This window comes from Lipophrys pholis, assembly GCF_963383615.2.
Source record: "Lipophrys pholis genome assembly, chromosome: 17".
Taxonomy (NCBI): domain Eukaryota; kingdom Metazoa; phylum Chordata; class Actinopteri; order Blenniiformes; family Blenniidae; genus Lipophrys; species Lipophrys pholis.
The window spans coordinates 26,863,929-26,887,859 of record NC_137643.1 but is presented as its reverse complement, the minus strand read 5'-3'; the positions used below and the strand labels follow the sequence as shown (position 1 = coordinate 26,887,859).

The 23,931-nt window shown below is 47.5% G+C and overlaps 1 protein-coding gene across 2 annotated transcripts in view; it reads right to left on the bottom strand.

The window, feature by feature from the left end:
• arhgef2a (Rho guanine nucleotide exchange factor (GEF) 2a) overlaps positions 1-23,931 on the bottom strand; it is an 82,528-nt gene that overhangs the window by 16,497 nt on the left and 42,100 nt on the right. For both annotated transcript variants that reach the window (XM_080485267.1, XM_080485268.1), the window contains exons 7-16: positions 22,064-22,207; positions 16,310-16,560; positions 14,405-14,530; positions 12,389-12,506; positions 11,160-11,236; positions 7,472-7,643; positions 5,051-5,127; positions 4,711-4,883; positions 3,175-3,242; positions 1,944-2,132 (exon numbers count right to left, since the gene is read on the bottom strand). In XM_080485267.1, coding sequence (XP_080341393.1) covers positions 1,944-2,132; positions 3,175-3,242; positions 4,711-4,883; positions 5,051-5,127; positions 7,472-7,643; positions 11,160-11,236; positions 12,389-12,506; positions 14,405-14,530; positions 16,310-16,560; positions 22,064-22,207 — 1,395 coding nt within the window. The remainder of the gene's footprint in view (positions 1-1,943; positions 2,133-3,174; positions 3,243-4,710; positions 4,884-5,050; positions 5,128-7,471; positions 7,644-11,159; positions 11,237-12,388; positions 12,507-14,404; positions 14,531-16,309; positions 16,561-22,063; positions 22,208-23,931) is intronic.

Below are 23,931 nucleotides of genomic sequence, written 5' to 3'. Positions count from 1 at the left end.
CTTGCCTTGCCTTGCCAACAGTCATGTTTAGAACAGGAAATGAAACCAGAGTTCATCGCTCACATCTTAAACAGGAAGTGAGTTGGAAGTTCACGTCAAGAACAGACAGGTTCCCTCCTATCTCCTTATCTTTACCTTAACCCCTGGATGACATCACAGGGTTAAGGAAAGGTGTTAGGAGGCTTCCTAAAGGAGTTAGGAAAGGTGTTAGGAGGCTTCCTAAAGGAGTTAGTGAAAGGAGTTAGGAAGCTTCCTAAAGGAGTTAGTGAAAGGTGTTAGGAGGCTTCCTAAAGGAGTTAGTGAAAGGAGTTAGGAAACTTCCTAAAGGAGTTAGTAAAGGTGTTAGGAGGCTTCCTAAAGGAGTTAGTGAAAGGAGTTAGGAAACTTCCTAAAGGAGTTAGTGAAAGGTGTTAGGAGGCTTCCTAAAGGAGTTAGGAAAGGTGTTAGGAGGCTTCCTAAAGGAGTTAGTGAAAGGAGTTAGGAAACTTCCTAAAGGAGTTAGTGAAAGGTGTTAGGAGGCTTTCTAAAGGAGTTAAGGAAAGGTGTTAGGAGGCTTCCTAAAGGAGTTAGTGAAGGTGTTAGGAGGCTTCCTAAAGGAGTTAGTGAAAGGTGTTAGGAGGCTTCCTAAAGGAGTTAGGAAAGGTGTTAGGAAGCTTCCTAAAGGATTAAGGAAAGGTGTTAGGAGGCTTCCTAAAGGAGTTAGTGAAAGGAGTTAGGAAACTTCCTAAAGGAGTTAGTAAAGGTGTTAGGAGGCTTCCTAAAGGAGTTAGTGAAAGGAGTTAGGAAACTTCCTAAAGGAGTTAGTGAAAGGTGTTAGGAGGCTTCCTAAAGGAGTTAGGAAAGGAGTTAGGAAGCTTCCTAAAGGATTAAGGAAAGGTGTTAGGAGGCTTCCTAAAGGAGTTAGTGAAAGGTGTTAGGAGGCTTCCAAAAGGAGTTAGTGAAAGGTGTTAGGAGGCTTCCTAAAGGAGTTAGGAAAGGAGATCACGGTGGTGAGGCAGTCAGACTTTCACTTAGTGACGTCATGATAAAGCGACGGCGGCTCTAGTTAGTGACGTCTGTCATGATGGGGAAAGAACTACAAGTTTCTGAAAATGAACTACAAAAAGTTCATCTGGGTTCTAGATGATTTCAAGTGGTTCTAGGCAGATTATTGCTTTGGTAACTTACATGATCTGCTCCTTTTTCAGTCATCCTGAGTTTCCCTGAACGCTCCAATGAGCGGGTTCCTTTAAATGTTGTCGCCGCAAGGAATTGTGGGGGAACATAAGCTGGTCTCCTTTGGTAAAGGAACCATCAGTGGTTCCTAGGCTAAAGGAGGTTCTAAAGGAAGCATCAGTGGTTCCTAGGATAAAGGAGGTTCTAAAGGAAGCATCAGTGGTTCCTACGCTAAAGGAAGTTCTAAAGGAAGCATCAGTGGTTCCTACGCTAAAGGAGGTTCTAAAAGAAGCAACGAGCCTCCTTTCCTTTGCTTATTGAGAACTCAGACAGTACTTATCATGGCCGCCACACAGAACAGTTCCGGGGTGAAGGAGAAGTGGGTAGAGAAGGAGACAAGAGGGACTTTTCGGACGTACCCGAGGTGTGTTCAAAGCTCACATCTAGAACAGGAAGTGAGTTCAAAGCTCACGTCTAGAACAGGAAGTGTGTTCAAAGCTCACGTCTAGAACAGGAAGTGAGTTCAAAGCTCACGTCTAGAAGAGGATGTGTGTTTAAAGCTCACATCTAGAACAGGATGTGTGTTCAAAGCTCACGTCTAGAACAGGAAGTGTGTTCAAAGCTCACGTCTAGAACAGGAAGTGAGTTCAAAGCTCACGTCTAGAACAGGATGTGTGTTCAAAACTCACGTCTAGAACAGGAAGTGAGTTCAAAGCTCAATGTATGTTGGTGTGTTTTCACTTCAGTGTGTGTTGGTGTGTTGATGAACGTGTGAATGTGGGCGTTACCCTCAGCTGTGGCGTCTAGCAGGAGCTTCTCTGCTCGCGGAGCTTGCGGCGTGTCGGCTCTGAACATGTAGCGTGTGACGGGGAGGCGGAGCTCGTCCTGGCCGCCGGTCAGCTCGGCGAGCTCGCAGAACAACGACACTCTCTCCTGTAGAAGCTCCAGCATCTCCTGGTCCTTCTGCTGCAGCTCGGCTGTGGGTGAGAGGACCCGTCATGACACTGGTTGGTGTGGGTGAGAAGACCCGTCAGGACGCTGGTCGGTGTGGGTGAGAGGACCCGTCATGACAATGGTCGGTGTGGGTGAGAAGACCCGTCATGACACTGGTTGGTGTGGGTGAGAGGACCCATCATGACACTGGTCAGTGTCGGTGAGAGGACCTGTCATGACACTGGTGGGTGTGGGTGAGAGGACCCATCATGACAATGGTCTGTGTGGGTGAGAGGACCCGTCATGACACTGGTCGGTGTGGGTGAGAAGACCCGTCATGACACTGGTCAGTGTGGGTGAGAGGACCCGTCAAGACGCTGGTCGTTGTGGGTGAGAAAACCCGTCATGATGCTGGTCGGTGTAGGTGAGAAGACCCATCATGACACTGGTCGGTGTGGGTGAGAGGACTCGTCATGACACTGGTCGGTGTGGGTGAGAAGATCCGTCATGACACTGGTCGGTGTGGGTGAGAAGACCCATCATGACACTGGTCGGTGTCGGTGAGAGGACCCGTCATGACACTGGTCGGTGTGGGTGAGAGGACCCGTCAAGACGCTGGTCAGTGTATGTGAGAAGACCCGTCATGACGCTGGTCGGTGTGGGTGAGAGGACCCGTCATGACGCTGGTCGGTGTGGGTGAGAGGACCCGTCATGACACTGGTCGGTGTGGGTGAGAGGACCCGTCATGACACTGGTCGGTGTGGGTGAGAAGACCCGTCATGATGCTGGTCAGTGTGGGTGAGAAGACCCGTCATGATGCTGGTCGGTGTGGGTGAAAAGAGTACGTCTCAACTACACCATCACCTGACTGCTAACAGAAGAACACCTCGGCTCCATGATGAAGTCAAGTGAAGTGATGAAGTGATGAAGTGATGAGATGATGAGATGATGAGATGATGAAGTGATGAGATGATGAGATGATGAAGTGATGAAGTGATGAGATGATGAAGTGATGAAGTGATGACGTGATGACGTGATGAAGTGATGAAGAAATGAAGGGAATCCAGTTGAAGTGTATCATCTCACCCTTCAGTCTCCTCAGGTGAGCTTTGTGTTCAGGCTCGATCAGCGGGAAGTCCTCTCTGGACGGACACCTGAGAGGAGCAGTCAGGATTACTTTAGAGTCCAGGAGTATCAGCATTACTTTAGAGGAGTCAGGATTACTTTACAGTCCAGGAGGAGTCAGGATTACTTTAGAGGAGTCAGGATTACTTTAATGTCCAGGAGGAGTCAGGATTACTTTAGAGTCCAGGAGGAGCCAGGATTACTTTAGAGCAGTCAGGATTACTTTACAGTCCAGGAGGAGTCAGGATTACTTTAGAGCAGTCAGGATTACTTTACAGTCCAGGAGGAGTCAGGATTACTTTATAGGAGTCAGGATTACTTTAATGTCCAGTAGGAGTTCGGGTTACTTTAGAGCAGTCAGGATTACTTTAATGTCCAGGAGGAGTCAGGATTACTTTAGAGCAGTCAGGATTACTTAAGAGTCCAGGAGGAGTCAGGATTACTTTAGAGCAGTCAGGATTACTTTAGAACAGTTGGGATTACTTTAGAGCAGTCAGGATTACTTTAGAACAGTCAGGATAATGTGTAGAGCAGTCAGGAGTAATGTAGAGCAGTCAGGACTAATGTAGAGCAGTCGGGAGTAATGTAGAGCAGTCAGGACTAATGTAGAGTATTCAAGATTGTGTGTAGAGCAGTCAGGATTGCTGTAGAACAGTCAGGATTATTGTAGAGCACTCAGGATTACTGTAGAGCCGTCAGGATTGCTGTAGAGCAGTCAGGAGTAATGTTGAGCACTTAGGACTACTGTAGAGCAGTCAGGACTACTGTAGAGCAGTCAGGATTTCTGTAGAGCATTCAGGATTACTGTAGAGCAGTCAGGATTACTGTAGAGCAGTCAGGATTATAGTAGAGCATTCAGGATTACTGTAGAGATGTCATGACTACTGTAGAGCATTCAGGATTACTGTAGAGCAGTCGGGACTACTGTAGAGCAGTCAGGATTACTGTAAAGCATTCAGGACTACTGTAGAGCAGTCAGGACTACTATAGAGCAGTCAGGATTTCTGTAGAGCATTCAGGAATACTGTAGAGCAGTCGGGACTACTGTGGAGCATTCAGGATTACTGTAGAGCAGTCAGGATTACTGTAGTGCAGTCAGGACCAATGTAGAGCAGTCAGGATTACTGTAGTGCAGTCAGGATTACTGTAGAGCAGTCAGGATTACTGTAGAGCAGTCAGGATTACTGTAGTGCAGTCAGGACCAATGTAGAGCAGTCAGGATTACTGTAGAGCAGTCAGGATTACTGTAGTGCAGTCAGGATTACTGTAGAGCAGTCGGGATTACTGTAGTGCAGTCAGGACCAATGTAGAGCAGTCAGGATTACTGTAGTGCAGTCAGGACCAATGTAGAGCAGTCAGGATTACTGTAGTGCAGTCAGGATTACTGTAGAGCAGTCAGGACCAATGTAGAGCAGTCAGGATTACTGTAGAGCAGTCAGGATTAATGTAGAGCAGTCAGGATTACTGTAGAGCAGTCAGGATTACTGTGAGGCTCACTGGCTGACTGCCTGCTGGATGAGCTTCATCCACAGGTTCTTGTCGTCTCTGCTGGCAGCGTGGAACTCGTACATCTCAGGAGGAGAAGAGTCGCTGATCAGGAACATCCCTCTGTCCTGGTTGGCGATGTCTCTGACGATGAGGTTCTGCAGGGACAGAACTGGAGGCTTGTCCTACACACACACACACACACACACACACACACACACACACACACACACACACACACACACACACACACACACACACACACACACACACACACACACACACACACACACACAGAGAGGAGTGTGAGGTAGAGCAGTGGCCAGAGTCTCTTCAGTCACCAGATTCTCACCAGACAAGGGAAGATGAATTTTTGGTCCTTTTCCTGCAGAAACACCAGGATGTCTGTCATCAGGAGCACCTGGATGTCTACACACACACACACACACACACACACACACACACACACACACACACACACACACACACACACACACACACACACACACACACACACACACACACACACCATGAGTTTACATTAACATTTCTGTTAGAGAGCTTTTGATTTGAAGTAATGTGTTTTATTGTTGTATTTCCTGACATTCATTAGGTTGATGCCTCCACCTGAGGAGCAGCTGAGGAGCACCACCTGACAGACTGACCAACCGGTGATCAGGAAGGCGGAGTTAAATGACACCAGAACAGCTCAGGAGACACAGACGGTCACAGACAGAAACAGATTGTGAGAAACGAGTCACATCCAAGAGGAAGAGCCCCACCCAGGCCCTCCACTCCCCCAACTACGTCCAGGCCCCGCCCCACCCTGTCCAGGACCCCCCTACCCCGCCCTGCCCCGGCAGAGGGGGATATGGGGGGAGACAGGGAGGAGAAGGGGATATAGGGGGAGACAGGGAGGAGAGGGGGACATAGAGGGAGACAGGAAGGAGAGGGGGATATAGAGGGAGAGACAGGGAGGAGAGGGGGATACGGGGGAGACTGGGAGGAGATGGGGATGGGGGAGACAGGAAGGAGAGGGGGAAATAGGGGGAGACAGAGAGGAGAGGGGGATACGGGGGAGACTGGGAGGAGATGGGGATGGGGGAGACAGGAAGGAGAGGGGGACATAGAGGGAGACTGGGAGGAGGGGGGATATGGGACAGAGAGGAAGGAGAGGGGGACATAGAGGGAGACTGGGAGGATATGGGGGAAGACAGGAAGGAGAGCGGGATATAGAGGGAGACAGGAAGGAGAGATGGATATAGAGGGAGACAGGGGGAGAGGGGGATATGGGGGAGACAGGGATAGACAGGAAGGAGAGGGGGTTACGGAGGAGACAGGGAGGAGAGGGGGATATAGAGGGAGACAGGGGGAGAGGGGGAGACGGGATAGACACGAAGGAGAGGGGGTTACGGGGGAGACAGGGAGGACAGGGGGACATAGAGGGAGACTGGGAGGAGAGGGGGATATGGGTGAGACAGGAAGGAGAGGGGGATTTAGAGGGAGGCAGGGAGGAGAGGGGGATATGGGTGAGACAGGAAGGAGAGGGGGATTTAGAGGGAGACTGGGAGGAGAGGGGGATATGGGTGAGACAGGAAGGAGAGGGGGATTTAGAGGGAGGCAGGGAGGAGAGGGGGATACAGGGGAGAAAGGGATGAGAGGGAGATATAGGGGAGACAGGGAGGAGAGGGGGATACGGGGGAGAAAGGGATGAGAGGGGTTATAGAGGGACACAGGGTGGAGAGGGGATATAAAGGAGACAGGAAGGAAAGGGGGATATAGAGGGAGACAGGGAGGAGAGTGGGATATAGGGGAGACAGGGAGGAGAGGGGGATACGGGGGAGAAAGGGATGAGAGGGGGATATAGGGGAGACAGGGAGGAGAGGGGGTTATGGGGGGAGACAGGGAGGAGAGGGGATATAGAGGGAGGCAGGGAGGAGAGGGGGATACGGGGGAGAAAGGGATGAGAAGGGGATATAGGGGAGACAGGGAGGAGAGGGGGATACAGGGGAGAAAGGGATGAGAGGGGTTATAGAGGGAGACAGGGAGGAGAGGGGGATACGGGGGAGAAAGGATTGAGAGGGGGATATAGGGGAGACAGGGAGGAGAGGGGATATAGGGGAGACAGGGAGGAGAGGGGGATACAGGGGAGACAGGGAGGAGAGGGGGTTATGGAGGGAGACAGGGAGGAGAGGGGATATAGAGGGAGACAGGGAGGAGAGGGGGATACGGGGGAGAAAGGGATGAGAGGGGGATATAGGGGAGACAGGGAGGAGAGGGGATATAGGGGAGACAGGGAGGAGAGGGGGTTATAGAGGGAGACAGGGAGGAGAGGGGGATATAGGGGAGACAGGGAGGAGAGGGGATATAGGGGAGACAGGGAGGAGAGGGGGATACAGGGGAGACAGGGAGGAGAGGGGGTTATGGGGGGAGACAGGGAGGAGAGGGGATATAGAGGGAGACAGGGAGGAGAGGGGGATACGGGGGAGAAAGGGATGAGAGGGGGATATAGGGGAGACAGGGAGGAGAGGGGATATAGGGGAGACAGGGAGGAGAGGGGGTTATGGGGGGAGACAGGGAGGACAGACAGGGAGGAGTGGTTGAGACTAGCGAGGACAGAGGAGGAGACTCCTCTGGTTCTACTCGTGCAGGTCTGTGTGTGTGTGTGTGTGTGTGTGTGTGTGTGTGTGTGTGTGTGTGTGTGTGTGTGTGTGTGTGTGTGTGTGTGTGTGTGTGTGTGTGTGTGTGTGTGTGTGTGTGTGTGTGTGTGTACCTTTGAGCCTGGAGCCCGGGCTCTTCCAGAACAGTGCCCCCTGGTGGAGCAAAGTCCGCCGCAGCAGCTCTGCAGGAGTGAACAGTCCTCCGTCCCGGACCCTGGTCTCAGCCCGCTGGTCCAGCTTGGCCTGGATCTCCTGCATCCGCTGGGTCTTCTCCAAGTCCTCCATCTGGAACGGACCAGACCAGAGGCTATTGGGTGTCTGGGGGGTGGTCTGACAGAGGGGGGATCTGGGGGGGTCTGACGGGGAGGTCTTTGAAAGAGGGGGCAGGAGGGGTCTGCGGGGGTTGTGAGCGTGTGAGTGCTGTTGGGTTGGTTGTGAAGCGTTGTGACCGTGTGATTGTTTTTTGGTTGTGAAGCATTGAGAGCATGTGATTGTTGTTGGGTTTGTCGTGAAGCGTTGTGAGCGTGTGATTGTTGTTGGGTTGTGAAGCATTGTGAGCGTGTGATTGTTGTTGGGTTGTGAAGCATTGTGAGTGTGTGATTGTTTTTTGGTTGTGAAGCATTGCGAGCGTGTGATTGTTGTTGGGTTGTGAAGCATTGTGAGCGTGTGATTGTTGTTGGGTTGTGAAGCATTGTGAGCGTGTGATTGTTGTTGGGTTGTGAAGCATTGAGAGCGTGTGATTGTTGTTGGGTTGTGAAGCATTGTGAGTGTGTGATTGTTTTTTGGTTGTGAAGCATTGCGAGCGTGTGATTGTTGTTGGGTTGTGAAGCATTGTGAGTGTGTGATTGTTGTTGGGTTTGTCGTGAAGCGTTGTGAGCGTGTGATTGTTGTTGGGTTTGTCGTGAAGCGTTGTGAGCGTGTGATTGTTGTTGGGTTGTGAAGCATTGTGAGTGTGTGATTGTTGTTGGGTTTGTCGTGAAGCGTTGTGAGCGTGTGATTGTTGTTGGGTTTGTCGTGAAGCGTTGTGAGCGTGTGATTGTTGTTGGGTTGTGAAGCATTGTGAGCGTGTGATTCTTGTTGGGTTTGTCGTGAAGCGTTGTGAGCGTGTGATTGTTGTTGGGTTGTGAAGCATTGTGAGCGTGTAATTGTTTTTGGGTTGGTTGTGAAGCGTTGTAAGCTTGTGATTGTTGTTGGGTTGTGAAGCATTGTGAGTGTGTGATTGTTTTTTTGTTGTGAAGCATTGAGAGCGTGTGATTGTTGTTGGGTTTGTCGTGAAGTGTTGTGAGCGTGTGATTGTTGTTGGGTTTGTCGTGAAGCGTTGTGAGCGTGTGATTGTTGTTGGGTTGTGAAGCATTGTGAGTGTGTGATTGTTGTTGGGTTGTGAAGCATTGTGAACTTGTGTTTGTTGTTGGGTTGTGAAGCATTGTGAGCGTGTGATTGTTGTTGGGTTGGTTGTGAAGCGTTGTAAGCTTGTGATTGTTGTTGGGTTGTTAAGCATTGTGAGTGTGTGATTGTTGTTGGGTTGTGAGGCATTGTGAGTGTGTGATTGTTGTTGGGTTTGTTATGAAGTGTTGTGAGCTTGTGATTGTTGGTGGGTTGTGAAGCATTGTGAGCTTGTGATTGTTGTTGGGTTGTGAAGCATTGTGAACTTGTGATTGTTGTTGGGTTGTGAAGCATTGTGAGCGTGTGATTGTTGTTGGGTTGTGAAGCATTGTGAGCTTGTGATTGTTGTTGGGTTGTGAAGCGTTGTGAGCTTGTGATTGTTGTTGGGTTGTGAAGCATTGTGAGCTTGTGATTGTTGTTGGGTTGTGAAGCATTGTGAACTTGTGATTGTTGTTGGGTTGTGAAGCATTGTGAGCTTGTGATTGTTCTTGTGTTGTGAAGCGTTGTGAGCATGTGATTGTTTGTGAGCGTGTGATTGTTGTTGGGTTGTGAAGCGTGATAAGCTTGTGATTGTTTTTGGGTTGTGAAGCATTGCGATCATGTGATTGTTGTTGGGTTGTGAAGCGTGATAAGCTTGTGATTGTTTTTGGGTTGTGAAGCATTGCGAGCTTGTGATTGTTGTTGGGTTGTGAAGCGTTGTGAGCATGTGATTGTTTGTGAGCGTCTGATTGTTGTTGGGTTGTGAAGCGTGATAAGCTTGGGATTGATGTTGGGTTGTGAAGCGTGATAAGCTTGGGATTGATGTTGGGTTGTGAAGCATTTTGAGCGTGTGATTGTTGTTGGGTTGGTTGTGAAGCGTTGTAAGCTTGTGATTGTTGTTGGGTTGTGAAGCATTGTGAGCGTGTGATTGTTGTTGGGTTGTGAAGCATTGTGAGCATGTGATTGTTGTTGGGTTGTGAAGCGTTGTGAGCGTGCGATTGTTGTTGGGTTGTGAAGCGTTGTGAGCTTGTGATTGTTGTTGGGTTGTGAAGCGTTGTGAGCTTGTGATTGTTGTTGGGTTGTGAAGCATTGTGAGCTTGTGATTGTTGTTGGGTTGTGAAGCGTGATAAGCTTGTGATTGTTTTTGGGTTGTGAAGCATTGCAAGCTTGTGATTGTTGTTGGGTTGTGAAGCGTTGTGAGCATGTGATTGTTTGTGAGCGTCTGATTGTTGTTGGGTTGTGAAGCGTGATAAGCTTGGGATTGATGTTGGGTTGTGAAGCATTTTGAGCGTGTGATTGTTGTTGGGTTGTGAAGCATTGTGAGCATGTGATTGTTGTTGGGTTGTGAAGCGTTGTGAGCGTGCGATTGTTGTTGGGTTGTGAAGCATTGTGAGCTTGTGATTGTTGTTGGGTTGTGAAGCGTTGTGAGCTTGTGATTGTTGTTGGGTTGTGAAGCATTGTGAGCTTGTGATTGTTGTTGGGTTGTGAAGCATTGCGAGCATGTGATTGTTGTTGGGTTGTGAAGCGTTGTGAGCATGTGATTGTTTTTGAGCGTGTGATTGTTGTTGGGTTGTGAAGCGTTGTGAGCTTGTGATTGTTGTTGGGTTGTGAAGCATTGTGAGCTTGTGATTGTTGTTGGGTTGTGAAGCATTGCGAGCATGTGATTGTTGTTGGGTTGTGAAGCGTTGTGAGCATGTGATTGTTTTTGAGCGTGTGATTGTTGTTGGGTTGTGAAGCGTGATAAGCTTGGGATTGTTGTTGGGTTGTGAAGCATTGTGAGCGTGTGATTGTTGTTGGGTTGTGAAGCATTGTGAGCGTGTGATTGTTGTTGGGTTGTGAGGCATTGCGAGTGTGTGATTGTTATTGGGTTGTGAAGCGTGATAAGCTTATGATTGTTGTTGGGTTGTGAAGCGTTGTGAGCTTGTGATTGTTTGTGAGCGTGTGATTGTTGTTGGGTTTGTTGTGAAGTGTTGTGAGCGTGTGATTGTTGTTGGGTTGTGAAGCATTGTGAGCTTGTGATTGTTGTTGGGTTGTGAAGCATTGTCAGCGTGTGATTGTTGTTGGGTTGTGAAGCGTGATAAGCTTATGATTGTTGTTGGGTTGTGAATCGTTGTGAGCTTGTGATTGTTTGTGAGCGTGTGATTGTTGTTGGGTTTGTTATGAAGTGTTGTGAGCGTGCGATTGTTGTTGGGTTGTGAAGCGTTGTGAGCTTGTGATTGTTGTTGGGTTGTGAAGCATTGCGAGCATGTGATTGTTGTTGGGTTGTGAAGCATTGTGAGCATGTGATTGTTGTTGGGTTGTGAAGCGTTGTGAGCTTGTGATTGTTGTTGGGTTGTGAAGCGTTGTGAGCTTGTGATTGTTTGTGAGCGTGTGATTGTTGTTGTCATGCGTTGTTTCAATCAGCTGATGATAAATGGCCAAAGCGTCTCGCTGCTTCACCTGACGATTGATGGAACTCAGCAGCTCTCGGATCCTCAGCAGCGCTTGAGCCAGACAGGAAGCTTCTTCTTCATCATCTTCATCACCACAAACAAGAAGACAAACTTCATCATTCCCTCATCACTTCTTCATCACCACACTCTTCCTCCCTCATCGACGTCAACTCTTATGTTCAGTCACTAAATAAAACTCTGACTTGAAGCTACGTCATACACATGAGGAGATGAGCTGGAGGAGGAGACATGATGGAGGAGAAGAGATGGAGGAGGAGTCAAGATGGAGGAGGAGACATGATGGAGGAAGAGAGGAGCTGGAGGAGGAATCATTACGGAGCAGGAGAAGAGATGGAGGAGGAGAAGAGATGGAGGAGGAGTCGAGATGGAGGAAGAGAAGAGATGGAAGAGGAGAAGTGATGGAGGATGAGTCGAGATGGAGGAGGAGAAGAGATGGAGGAGGAAAGGAGCTAGAGGATGACACATAATAGAGGAAGAGAAGAGATGGAGGAGGAGAAGAGATGGAGGAGGAAACATGATGGAGGAGGAGACGAGATGGAGGAGGAATCATTATGGAGCAGGAGAAGAGATGGAGGAGGAGAAGAGATGGAGGAAGAGAAGAGATGGAGGAGGAGTTGAGATGGAGGAGGAGAGATGGAGGAGGAGAAGAGATGGAGGAGGAGACATGATGGAGGAGGACAGATGATGGAGGAGGAGAAGAGATGGAAGAGGAAAAGTGATGGAGGAGGAGTTGAGATGGAGGAGGAGACATGATGGAGGAGGAGAAGAGATGGAGGAGGTGAGGAAATGGAGGAGGAGTCGAGATGGAGGAGGAGACATGATGGAGGAGGAGAGGAGATGGAGGAGGAGACATGATGGAGGAGGAGAAGAGATGGAGGAGGTGAGGAAATGGAGGAGGAGTCGAGATGGAGGAGGAGACATGATGGAGGAGGAGAAGAGATGGAGGAGGTGAGGAAATGGAGGAGTCGAGATGGAGGAGGAGACATGATGGAGGAGGAGAGGAAATGGAGGAGGAGACATGATGGAGGAGGAGTCGAGATGGAGGAGGAGACATGATGGATGAGAAGAGATGGAGGAGGAGACATGGTTGGAGGAGGAAAAGAGATGGAGGAGGAGACGAGGTGGAAGAGGAGATGCGATGAAGGAAGAGTCGAGATGGAGGAGGAGAAGAGGTGGAGGAGGAGACGTGTGTAGTGTGTAGTATAATGTGTGAACCTGTGGTGTTGTCAAGGATCCTCTGGATGAGAACTGGATACTTTGAGATTCGTTGAGTCACCAGCAGGATACACTCCTGAACGCCATGGCAACGCAGCAACGGTCCTCGACTCACCCTCTTCACACACACACACACACACACACACACACACACACACACACACACACACACACACACACACACACACACACACACACACACACACACACACACACACACACACACACACACACACCTAGAAGATGAGTGTAACTAGAAACAGGTTCAGGTTTGTCCCCTGGAAGGTACCAGGAATGGACACGCAAATATGAAGACAAAAAGGTTTTGAACAGTTAAACCAACTCCAGGCAGACACTGTCTTGTTACAAGAGACACTGTCTTGTTAAAAGAGACACTGTCTTATTACAAGAGACACTGTCTTGTTACAAGAGACACTGTCTTATTACAAGAGACACTGTCTTGTTACAAGAGACACTGTCTTATTACAAGAGACACTGTCTTATTACAAGAGACACTGTCTTGTTACAAGAGACACTGTCTTGTTACAAGAGACATTGTCTTACTACCAGAGACATTGTCTTATTACAAGAGACATTGTCTTATTACAAGAGACATTGTCTTATTACAAGAGACACTGTCTTGTTACAAGAGACACTGTCTTGTTACAAGAGACATTGTCTTACTACCAGAGACATTGTCTTATTACAAGAGACATTGTCTTATTACAAGAGACATTGTCTTATTACAAGAGACATTGTCCTATTACCAGAGACACACACACACCTACCACAGGACATCACAGACTGATTTCACCACAGTTCCCTCACACACACTCAGCTTGGTAGAACTCCCAGCAGAGAGGCGGAGCTACATTAATCATCAATAAAATATAATTGTCTTGTAAAGACACAATCACAGATCCAGAGGGAAGATTTATAATTCTCATCATCTCTCTTCAGAACATAGAGATGTGGATCACAAACATCTACGGCCCAAATGTTGATGACCCTCCTTCTATCACAACTTCTTCACCCTCTCAACACACTCTGACCAAACACTGATAGTGGGAGGAGTCCTCAACAAGGTCCTCAGTCCACAAGAACACAGAGGTAGTAAGGCAGTAAACACCGACACTGGGAATCCACTGACATAGTCCAGCAGTACACGAGTGACTATGGTCACTAATCAATAGATCTAGTCCAGCAGTACATGAGTGACTATGGTCACTAATCAATAGATCTAGTCCAGCAGTACATGAGTGACTATGGTCACTAATCAATAGATCTAGTCCAGCAGTACATGAGTGACTATGGTCACTAATCAATAGATCTAGTCCAGCAGTACATGAGTGACTATGGTCACTAATCAATAGATCTAGTCCAGCGGTACATGAGTGACTATGGTCACTAATCAATAGATCTAGTCCAGCGGTACATGAGTGACTATGGTCACTAATCAATAGATCTAGTCCAGCGGTACATGAGTGACTATGGTCATGTTGGGTATAAGATTCCATTGAACTCCTCCAAAGGTTTCTGTGACAGAGGAGAGACACTGGGGACAATGAACAGGACATAACACAGCAGGGAAGAGGCCAAAGACCCCAGGAAGTCTCCACCCCCCAGGTTTGCAACCAATGGTAATGGTCGAACCCGACCCGGAAACCACAGGGGTCCAAAATTCAAGCTTGGTGAGACTCCTTTCCTACCAACTGTCCCCTGCTTCTCATCCCAGCCACCGAGAGGGACACACGTCTCTGCTGCCTCGGGACGGTAAAGAGAGCACCAAGTAGGTCCAAGGGACAGAACCAACGCCAGCCCGCTGGACGAGCAGGACACAGTTTGGACTACTTCTCTTTCCTTTTTCCATTTTTGGGGGATTCTGGAGACTCAAGCCTGTGTCCCCTGACAGACGGAGCTGACAGATGACAGGTGGAGGTGACAGACGGAGCTGACAGGTGACAGGTGGAGGTGACAGACGGAGCTGACAGGTGACAGGTGGCGGTGTTACCTCACCCGGATGAAGAACTGGAAGCGCTTGTCTCTGGCCAGCAGGTCTTTGTAGACCTTCAAAGCTTTCAAGTGACGACTGCAGAACTCTGCATACGTTGTCCGGAAGTCGTCTGCCCACTGGTCTGAAAACTAAACACCACAACAACAACACAGTGTCAACAGTCAAACTCTGAGTTTCTCCCTGACCTCTGAGTCAACTAACTCTGAGAGGAAACTCAGAGTTTCCGGTTCCAGAACAGCTGATCTGAATTAGTTCAATCCACTTCCAGTACGTGAACCTTGAGTTACTCGCCTGAACCACCACAATAAAAAGCTTCATCAATGGAGCCCCGATACCACTGGTCACTATGGCAACACACCCTCACCCATTGCTTTCACAGTAAAAGTTCCATACTAAACCCAGTTCTTTCACAATAAAAGTCCAGCGCTGCAGCAGCAGAAACAACTGGGAGAAAACTGCTGGCAGAGTCAACGCAGGAGTTTGAATGTATTAATCCGCTGACTGAACATTTAACTGAAGACGGCAGCAGACGGGTGGAGATAATGAATCGAGCAACTGAACAGGAGGAAGGAAGCAGCGAAACAAGAAATATAAAAGCATCTGTCATGATGAAAAGGCTAATATGTATATATGCTCTGATTGTACCGCATTTTCATTTTAGTATTTAAATTGATGAGGCTATTAAATAGAAAAAAGTCTTTATTCACCAGTTAATATCCTACTGAGTAGATTAACACACACACACACACACACACACACACACACACACACACACACACACACACACACACACACACACACACGCACACACACACACACACACACACACACACACACACACACACACACACACACACACACACACACAGATTATATATATAGCCCCTCTTGTTTCACTGTGAGGGTGATTGTCTAACAGCTCTGCACACTGTTGTTATATTGAATATATTATATTTTATTTCTGACCGTATCAATTCTTTCTTGAATCGACTGGAAGGAATTAATACAGTCCAAAAACAAACTACTTCTACAATGGGCCAGGAGACTCTCCTGCGACGTAAATGATCTCAGATTATTGTTGCCTCCATGTTGATCGGGTTTGCAGATAATGGACAGTCCATTTCTAGCGGCTGCTTCAGGTGGGAGGAGCCAGTAGAAACTCAGGGTTTCCTCTTCTAAACCTGCCAGCAAGCAGGTTCAGTTCACAGTCTGTTACCATGGTGACTAACACCGATCTTAATTCAGCTCTTTCTGGAATGGATAACTCTGGGTTTCCCTTATTTAAGGGTTAACATGCTCTGAGTTTTCACAAAACCCATTTTCTGGAATACCCCCTTGGATTAACATACCAGGAAATCTGTGTTACCTGGGTTAACATACTAGGATATCTCTGTTACCCTGATTAACATACCAGATTAACTGTGTTACCTGGATTAACATACCAGGATATCTCTGTTACCTAGATTAACATATCTAGAATCTGTGTTACCGGGATTAACATACCAGAATATCTGTGTTACCTGGATTAACATACCAGGATATCTGTGTTACCTGGATAAACATACCTAGATATCTGTTACCTAGATTAACATACCAGGATATCTGTCATCTGGATTAACATACCAAGATATCTGTTACCTAGATTAACATACCAGGATATCTCTTTAATTCATCACCGTGACGACGGGAGAAGTTCTGCTTCCATTAATTCATGGTTCTGCGGTTCTGTCAGCGTCAGCATTATTATTAAGATCATTATTCCAGATCAACCCTCGTGGAGCCAATCAGACTTGGATCAAAAACAAGAACACGTTGCTGGATGGTGCTGGTTGCTATGCTATGCTATGCTATGCTATGCTATGCTATGCTATGCTATGCTATGCTATGCTAGCTGCAGGTGAGCATACCTGCTCCAGCAGGACGTCCCCCAGCTGGTGGATGGTGAAGTTGCGGCTGGACCCGGGGTGCAGGCTCAGGCTGCGGCGCAGCAGCAGCTGGGACAGGAAGTGAGCGTGGATCCGGATCAGCTGGTCCAGGAAGGGGAACATGGTGTTGACCAGACCCGGGTCCAGCTGCAGCTCCTCCAGCAGACCCTGCCTGAAGACCCGGTCCATGATGTGCAGGGTCCGCATGTGGTGCAGCTCGGTCTGGATCAGCTCTGGATCACACACACACACACACACACACACACACACACACACACACACACACACACACACACACACACACACACACACACACACACACACACACACACTTTAGGAAGCCTCCTAACACCTTTCCTAACTCCTTTAGGAAGCCTCCTAACACCTTTACTAACTCCTTTAGGAAGCCTCCTAACACCTTTCCTAACTCCTTTAGGAAGCCTCCTAACACCTTTCACTAACTCCTTTAGGAAGCCTCCTAACACCTTTCCTAACTCCTTTAGGAAGCCTCCTAACACCTTTACTAACTCCTTTAGGAAGCCTCCTAACACCTTTCCTAACTCCTTTAGGAAGCCTCCTAACACCTTTCACTAACTCCTTTAGGAAGCCTCCTAACACCTTTCCTAACTCCTTTAGGAAGCCTCCTAACACCTTTACTAACTCCTTTAGGAAGCCTTCTAACACCTTTACTAACTCCTTTAGGAAGCCTCCTAAGACCTTTCCTAACTCCTTTAGGAAGCCTCCTAACACCTTTCACTATCTCCTTTAGGAAGCCTTCTAACACCTTTACTAACTCCTTTAGGAAGCCTCCTAACACCTTTCCTAACTCCTTCAGGAAGCCTCCTAACACCTTTCACTAACTCCTTTAGGAAGCCTCCTAACACCTTTCCTAACTCCTTCAGGAAGCCTCCTAACACCTTTCACTAACTCCTTTAGGAAGCCTCCTAACACCTTTCCTAACTCCTTTAGGAAGCCTTCTAACACCTTTACTAACTCCTTTAGGAAGCCTCCTAAGACCTTTCCTAACTCCTTTAGGAAGCCTCCTAACACCTTTCACTATCTCCTTTAGGAAGCCTTCTAACACCTTTACTAACTCCTTTAGGAAGCCTCCTAACACCTTTCCTAACTCCTTCAGGAAGCCTCCTAACACCTTTCACTAACTCCTTTAGGAAGCCTTCTAACACCTTTACTAACTCCTTTAGGAAGCCTCCTAACACCTTTCACTAACTCCTTTAGGAAGCCTTCTAACACCTTTACTAACTCCTTTAGGAAGCCTCCTAACACCTTTCACTAACTCCTTTAGGAAGCCTCCTAACACCTTTCCTTATCTCCTTTAGGAAGCCTCCTAACACCTTTACTTAACTCCTTTAGGAAGCCTCCTAACACCTTTCACTAACTCCTTTAGGAAGCCTCCTAACACCTTTCACTAACTCCTTTAGGAAGTCTCCTAACACCTTTCCTTAACTCCTTTAGGAAGCCTCCTAACATCTTCACTAACTCCTTTAGGAAGCCTCCTAATACCTTTACTAACTCCTTTAGGAAGCATCCTAACACCTTTCATAACTCCTTTAGGAAGCCTCCTAACACCTTTCACTAACTCCTTTAGGAAGCCTCCTAACACCTTTACTAACTCCTTTAGGAAGTCTCCTAACACCTTTCCTTAACTCCTTTAGGAAGCCTCCTAACATCTTCACTAACTCCTTTAGGAAGCTTCCTAACACCTTTACTAACTCCTTTAGGAAGCCTCCTAATACCTTTACTACCTACTCTGTCTACTCTGCCTACTCTACCTACTCTGCCTACTCTACCTACTCTGTCTACTCTGCCTACTCTGCCTACTCTACCTACTCTGCCTACTCTGCCTACTCTACCTACTCTGCCTACTCCACCTACTCTGTCTACTCTGCCTACTCTGTCTACTCTGTCTACTCTGCCTGCTCTGCCTGCTCTGCCTGCTCTGCCTGCTCTGCCTGCCTTTGACCAGCCGACCTTGCCTGAATGCTGCTTCTTCCCTCAGCCTTCTGTCGCTGACCTTGAGATTCTGGGAATTCCCTTTAGAATCAGAGACTCTGGTTTTGCCACCCTGGTGGCTGCTCTGTCTGGAGCTTCGCCTGCTGGATAATCTCTTTGCAATCTCCTGTATCACCTTCTACTTCATTAAAGCTTCACCAACGTATCTGTGTGTTCGCTGTGCTGCTACTGGGTCACAAACACACCGTTACAGTACTGGCTGTATCGGCATTGGCAACAATACTTTCTTTGGGGGGGGGTTGTTAATGCTGGCCCTGACTGAAACACCACTGCACGCTACTGCCTGAATCACAACTGCAACTTGATAAATGCAACATCTGACGTAGTTTTCATATGTACAGCAAAAGTATATATGAAACGTTATAAGCTGTGTTTGTCTCCATTTGAAAGGTTCTATGTGTTTTATACGGTGGAAAGTTAGAAAAATGGCTCTTTTGGTCATAAAGTGTGCAGAACTCTGATCTAATCACTCCGTCTCTCTGAGCTCTGCCACAAGACAGGAGTTAATGTCTTAATTCCTGACCACCGGGGTGGGGTGGGGGGGGGTTCCAGAAAGAAGGTTCTGCAAACTCTGAGTCTCTCCTGAAGTATGAGTCAACTCACTCTGAGTTAACACGTACCCAGTTTTTAAAAAAAACCTGATATTTCCCTCTACATTTAAAAAAAACAAACAAAAAAACAACTTAACCCTTAACTTACACTGACCCACATATCCAGCTGGTTCAGAGGTGCTTTGAGCAGCCAAACCTGTAGGGGGCAGTGTAGCAAGAAGCAAGAAGCATGAAGCCATGATAGCCAATCGAAATCCTGGAACAAAACACCACGTCACCAACTGGGAGCTAAACATCTGCCCCCCCCCCCGAACCTGAGCTGGAGGATCAGAGGCTTCATGGTGCCTCTTCTTCTTTAATCTGACCAGAGAGAACCATCCAGAGAGAACCATCTAGAGAGAACCATCCAGAGAGAACCATCTAGAGAGAACCATCTAGAGAGTGACCAGAGAGAACCATCTAGACAGTGGACTGGGAGAACCATCTAGAGAGTGACCAGAGAGAACCATCTAGAGTCTAGACAGTGACCAGAGAGAACCATCTAGAGAGTGACCAGAGAGAACCATCTAGAGAGTGGACTGAGAGAACCATCTAGAGAGTGACCAGAGAGAACCATCTAGAACGTGGACTGAATGGCCAGAGAGGAAAATAATAAGAACGTGGGAACCAGATCATTTAATCTCTGGATTGATGAAGGGAGAGGTCCTCATGAGGCAGCAGGGGGCGCTCCGCTAGGAGACGCTCCACAGAACTTCTTTCTAATGAAGCCAGACTTCTGGTTCCTCAGGAACTACTAAACAAACTACAAACTACTGGAAATGAAACTTGGAGTTTTTAGAGCTAAAATGAGCCTTTTAACGGCTTCATGTGAAAGAGAACTTTAATCAGAGTGTTTACCTAGGTTACCATGGAAACGGCTGTAGAGCAGTTCTATCATTCTACACCTCCATTCCTCCATGTTGAAGCTTTTGATTCAGAAACGTCCAGAAATAAAGTGAAAGGAGCAGAAAGTCACTATGGAATGTTGGAATGGTGAAAAATAAGAGCCAGGATCATTTCTTCCTGCTAAAGAGGAGACATGAGAATGAGATCTTCTCTTTCTGGACCAAGGAGAGTTTAACTCGTCTGGACTTCACAGGTTTAGTTAGAAAACACCAAGATCTATTGAGCTCCGTGGAAACGAGGCTCTTAAAGCTGCAGAGCAGCAATTATGAGGGGCTGGAGGCGACATTGGTGAAAAATATAATACGAGGAAGGAGAGAGTAACTCTCTGTGTCCAGTTAGTAATTATTATCTCATTCCCACGCGTTATTGTAGATATTGTTTCTCTATGTCCACTCTGGGGCTCCATAGAGGAGCAACTCTTTATTCCAGTATCGACTCTATCAAAGTTCAGTCCTCCACCCTGTCCTTCCTTTGTTCAACTGGTATCATCAACACCATGGTGAGAGTTAACCACTGGTAAACAGCTAGTGAAGTTCTGGAGGTGGGTTAACTTTAACGTCAAGATAAGGCCTGGTTAAAGTTAACCCAGTTTGAACAACAAGATAACCCCTGGTTAAAGTTAACCCAGTTTGAACAAGATAACACCTGGTTAAAGTTAACCCAGTTTGAACAAGATAACACCTGGTAAAAGTTAACCCAGCTTTGAACAACAAGATAACACCTGGTTAAAGTTAACCCAGCTTTGAACAACAATATAACTAACCTGGTTAAAGTTAACCCAGTTTTGAACAACAAGATAACTAACCTGGTTAAAGTTGACCCAGTTTGAACAACAAGATAACTAACCTGGTTAAAGTTGACCCAGTTTGAACAACAAGATAACCCCTGGTTAAAGTTAACTCAGTTTGAACAAGATAACACCTGGTTAAAGTTAACCCAGCTTTGAACAACAAGATAACTAACCTGGTTAAAGTTAACCCAGTTTGAACAGCTGGGCCCTGCTCCTCCGGCCGGAGGTTTCGGGAATCATGACTCGTTGCTGTGTTTATGTGTAAATGAGCCCAAACACAGAGAAATAACCCCATTTTTTTCAGATACCCAGGTACGTGATAAAGTTGAGTGAGATGAAATTCAGAGTTTCCGTCTCCAGAACAGCTGATCTGAATTAGTTCAATCAACTCTGAGTATGTGAAGCTTGAGTTAGGCGCCTGAACAACACAATAAAAAGCTTCCTCCCCGATACCACTGGTCACAAAAGCCCCGTTTCCACAGTGCCCCTTGGTGCCGGTACGGGTCAGGTCGGAACCGGTTGTTGTGCGTTTCCACTGACTCAGAACCGTTACCAACCGGTACCATTGGTAACCATTTCTCGCTACCCCTCCACTTGGGGTACCAGGCACAATGTGCCGGATATGAGGGGGAGGAGCTTCAACACTGCCGTCTGCTCATTGGTCCGTGACGACCTGTTCTCCCAGCAAGCAGCCATTTCCAATCAGTTCTTCTGCAGCAATCAGGAAACTTTTTTGAAAATGTCCTCCCGTTATGGCGTCACATCCTGCATGATTACACAACCGTTCATAACCCCGCCTACATTTCAAACCGTTCCCCGTGTAATGGAAACGCGGCACTGATACGGGTCTGGTTACAGATAGCCGACCCCCACCTGACCGGCACCGGTACCAAGGGGCACTGTGGAAACGGGGCTTAAGGCATCAGACTGAAAACTGCTTTCTTTCACAGTAAAGTCCCAGACTAAGCCCTGTTTAGTCTGGGACTTTATTGTGAAAGAACTGGGTTTCGTCTGGTACGAGTGACGTTACCTGGATAAGAGAAAATCCAGCGTCATAGTTCAGACCCCCTGATTGATCAACTGTCTTGTTTTAAATGTTTTTTACTTGATTTGACAGTTTGATATTAAATCTAAATCACACTCCTATTTGCAGTAAAAAGAACTCGTTACTGGAAACATCTTCTCGTCTGGGACTCGTCATCTTTGGAGGAACAGGCCGTTCCACTACTGAACAGTCCTTTTGTTGTCAAATGTGCGCTGCTGGTTTTTACAGTGAGCTGCGATGTGAAATATGAGAAAGCAGAAACACAAAGCATCCTGAACAGAGACTAGTCATCTCAGTGAAACATGGTGACTGGTGGAAAAGGTCTGGTGCTCCTGAACAGAGACTAGAAGCACACGGCTGAAGGAGCTGTTCACCGTAGATGACGTCCTGCCTCTTGATGACGTTCTTGCGGTGCGTCTGCAGATAACTGCTGTCCACCGCCGTGCTCCAGGAGTCCGCCTTGAAGTCCTGGCCCTGCAGCTCCAGGTCCTCCAAGACCGACGTGTAGAACAGGTCTCCTGGAAGGAACGGAAAGCAAGCAGTGGTCAATCAGGAAGCAGTGGTCAATCAGGAAGCAGTGGTCAATCAGGAAGCAGCGTTCAATCAGGAAGGAGTGGTCAATCAGGAAGCAGTGGTCAATCAGGAAGCAGTGGTCAATCAGGAAGCAATCGCTAAACAGGAAGTAGTCAAACAGGGAGCAATCATCAATCAGGTAGAAGTCGTTCAGAAGAAGCAGTCATCAATATAAAAACAGCAGGTAGTCGTCAATCAGAAAGAAGTCGTCAACATACAAACAGGACGCAGTCGTCAAACAGGAAGAAGTCGTCAACATACAAACAGGACGCAGTCGTCAAACAGGAAGAAGTCGTCAACATACAAACAGGACGCAGTCGTCAAACAGGAAGAAGTCGTCAACATACAAACAGGACGCAGTCGTCAAATAGGAAGAGGTCGTCAACATACAAACAGGACGCAGTCGTCAAATAGGAAGAGATCGTCAACATACAAACAGGACGCAGTCGTCAAATAGGAAGAGGTCGTCAACATACAAACAGGACACAGTCGTCAACATACAAACAGGACGCAGTCGTCAAACAGGTAGAAGTCGTCAACATACAAACAGGACGCAGTCGTCAAACAGGACGCAGTCGTCAAACAGGTAGAAGTCGTCAACATACAAACAGGACGCAGTCGTCAAACAGGTAGAAGTCGTCAACATACAAACAGGACGCAGTCGTCAAACAGGAAGAAGTCGTCAACATGCAAACAGGACACAGTCGTCAACATACAGATAGAACGCAGTCGTCAAACAGGACGCAGTCGTCAAACAGGTAGAAGTCGTCAACATACAAACAGGACGCAGTCGTCAAACAGGAAGAAGTCGTCAACATACAAACAGGACGCAGTCGTCAACATACAGATAGAACGCAGTCGTCAAACAGGACGCAGTCGTCAAACAGGTAGAAGTCGTCAACATACAAACAGGACGCAGTCGTCAAACAGGTAGAAGTCGTCAACATACAAACAGGACGCAGTCGTCAAACAGGTAGAAGTCGTCAACATACAAACAGGACGCAGTCGTTAAACAGGAAGAGGTCGTCAACATACAAACAGGACGCAGTCGTCAAACAGGAAGAAGTCGTCAAACAGGTAGAAGTCGTCACCATACAAACAGGACACAGTCGTTAAACAGGAAGAGGTCGTCAACATACAAACAGGACGCAGTCGTCAAATAGGAAGAGGTCGTCAACATACAAACAGGACGCAGTCGTCAAACAGGAAGAAGTCATCAACATACAAACAGGACGCAGTCGTCAAACAGGAAGAAGTCGTCAACATACAAACAGGACGCAGTCGTCAAATAGGAAGAGGTCGTCAACATACAAACAGGACGCAATCGTCAAATAGGAAGAGGTCGTCAACATACAAACAGGACACAGTCGTCAACATACAAACAGGACGCAGTCGTCAAACAGGTAGAAGTCGTCAACATACAAACAGGACGCAGTCGTCAAACAGGTAGAAGTCGTCAACATACAAACAGGACGCAGTCGTCAACAAACAGATAGAACGCAGTCGTCAAACAGGAAGAAGTCGTCAACATACAAACAGGACGCAGTCGTCAACATACAGATAGAACGCAGTCGTCAAACAGGACGCAGTCGTCAAACAGGTAGAAGTCGTCAACATACAAACAGGACGCAGTCGTCAAACAGGTAGAAGTCGTCAACATACAAACAGG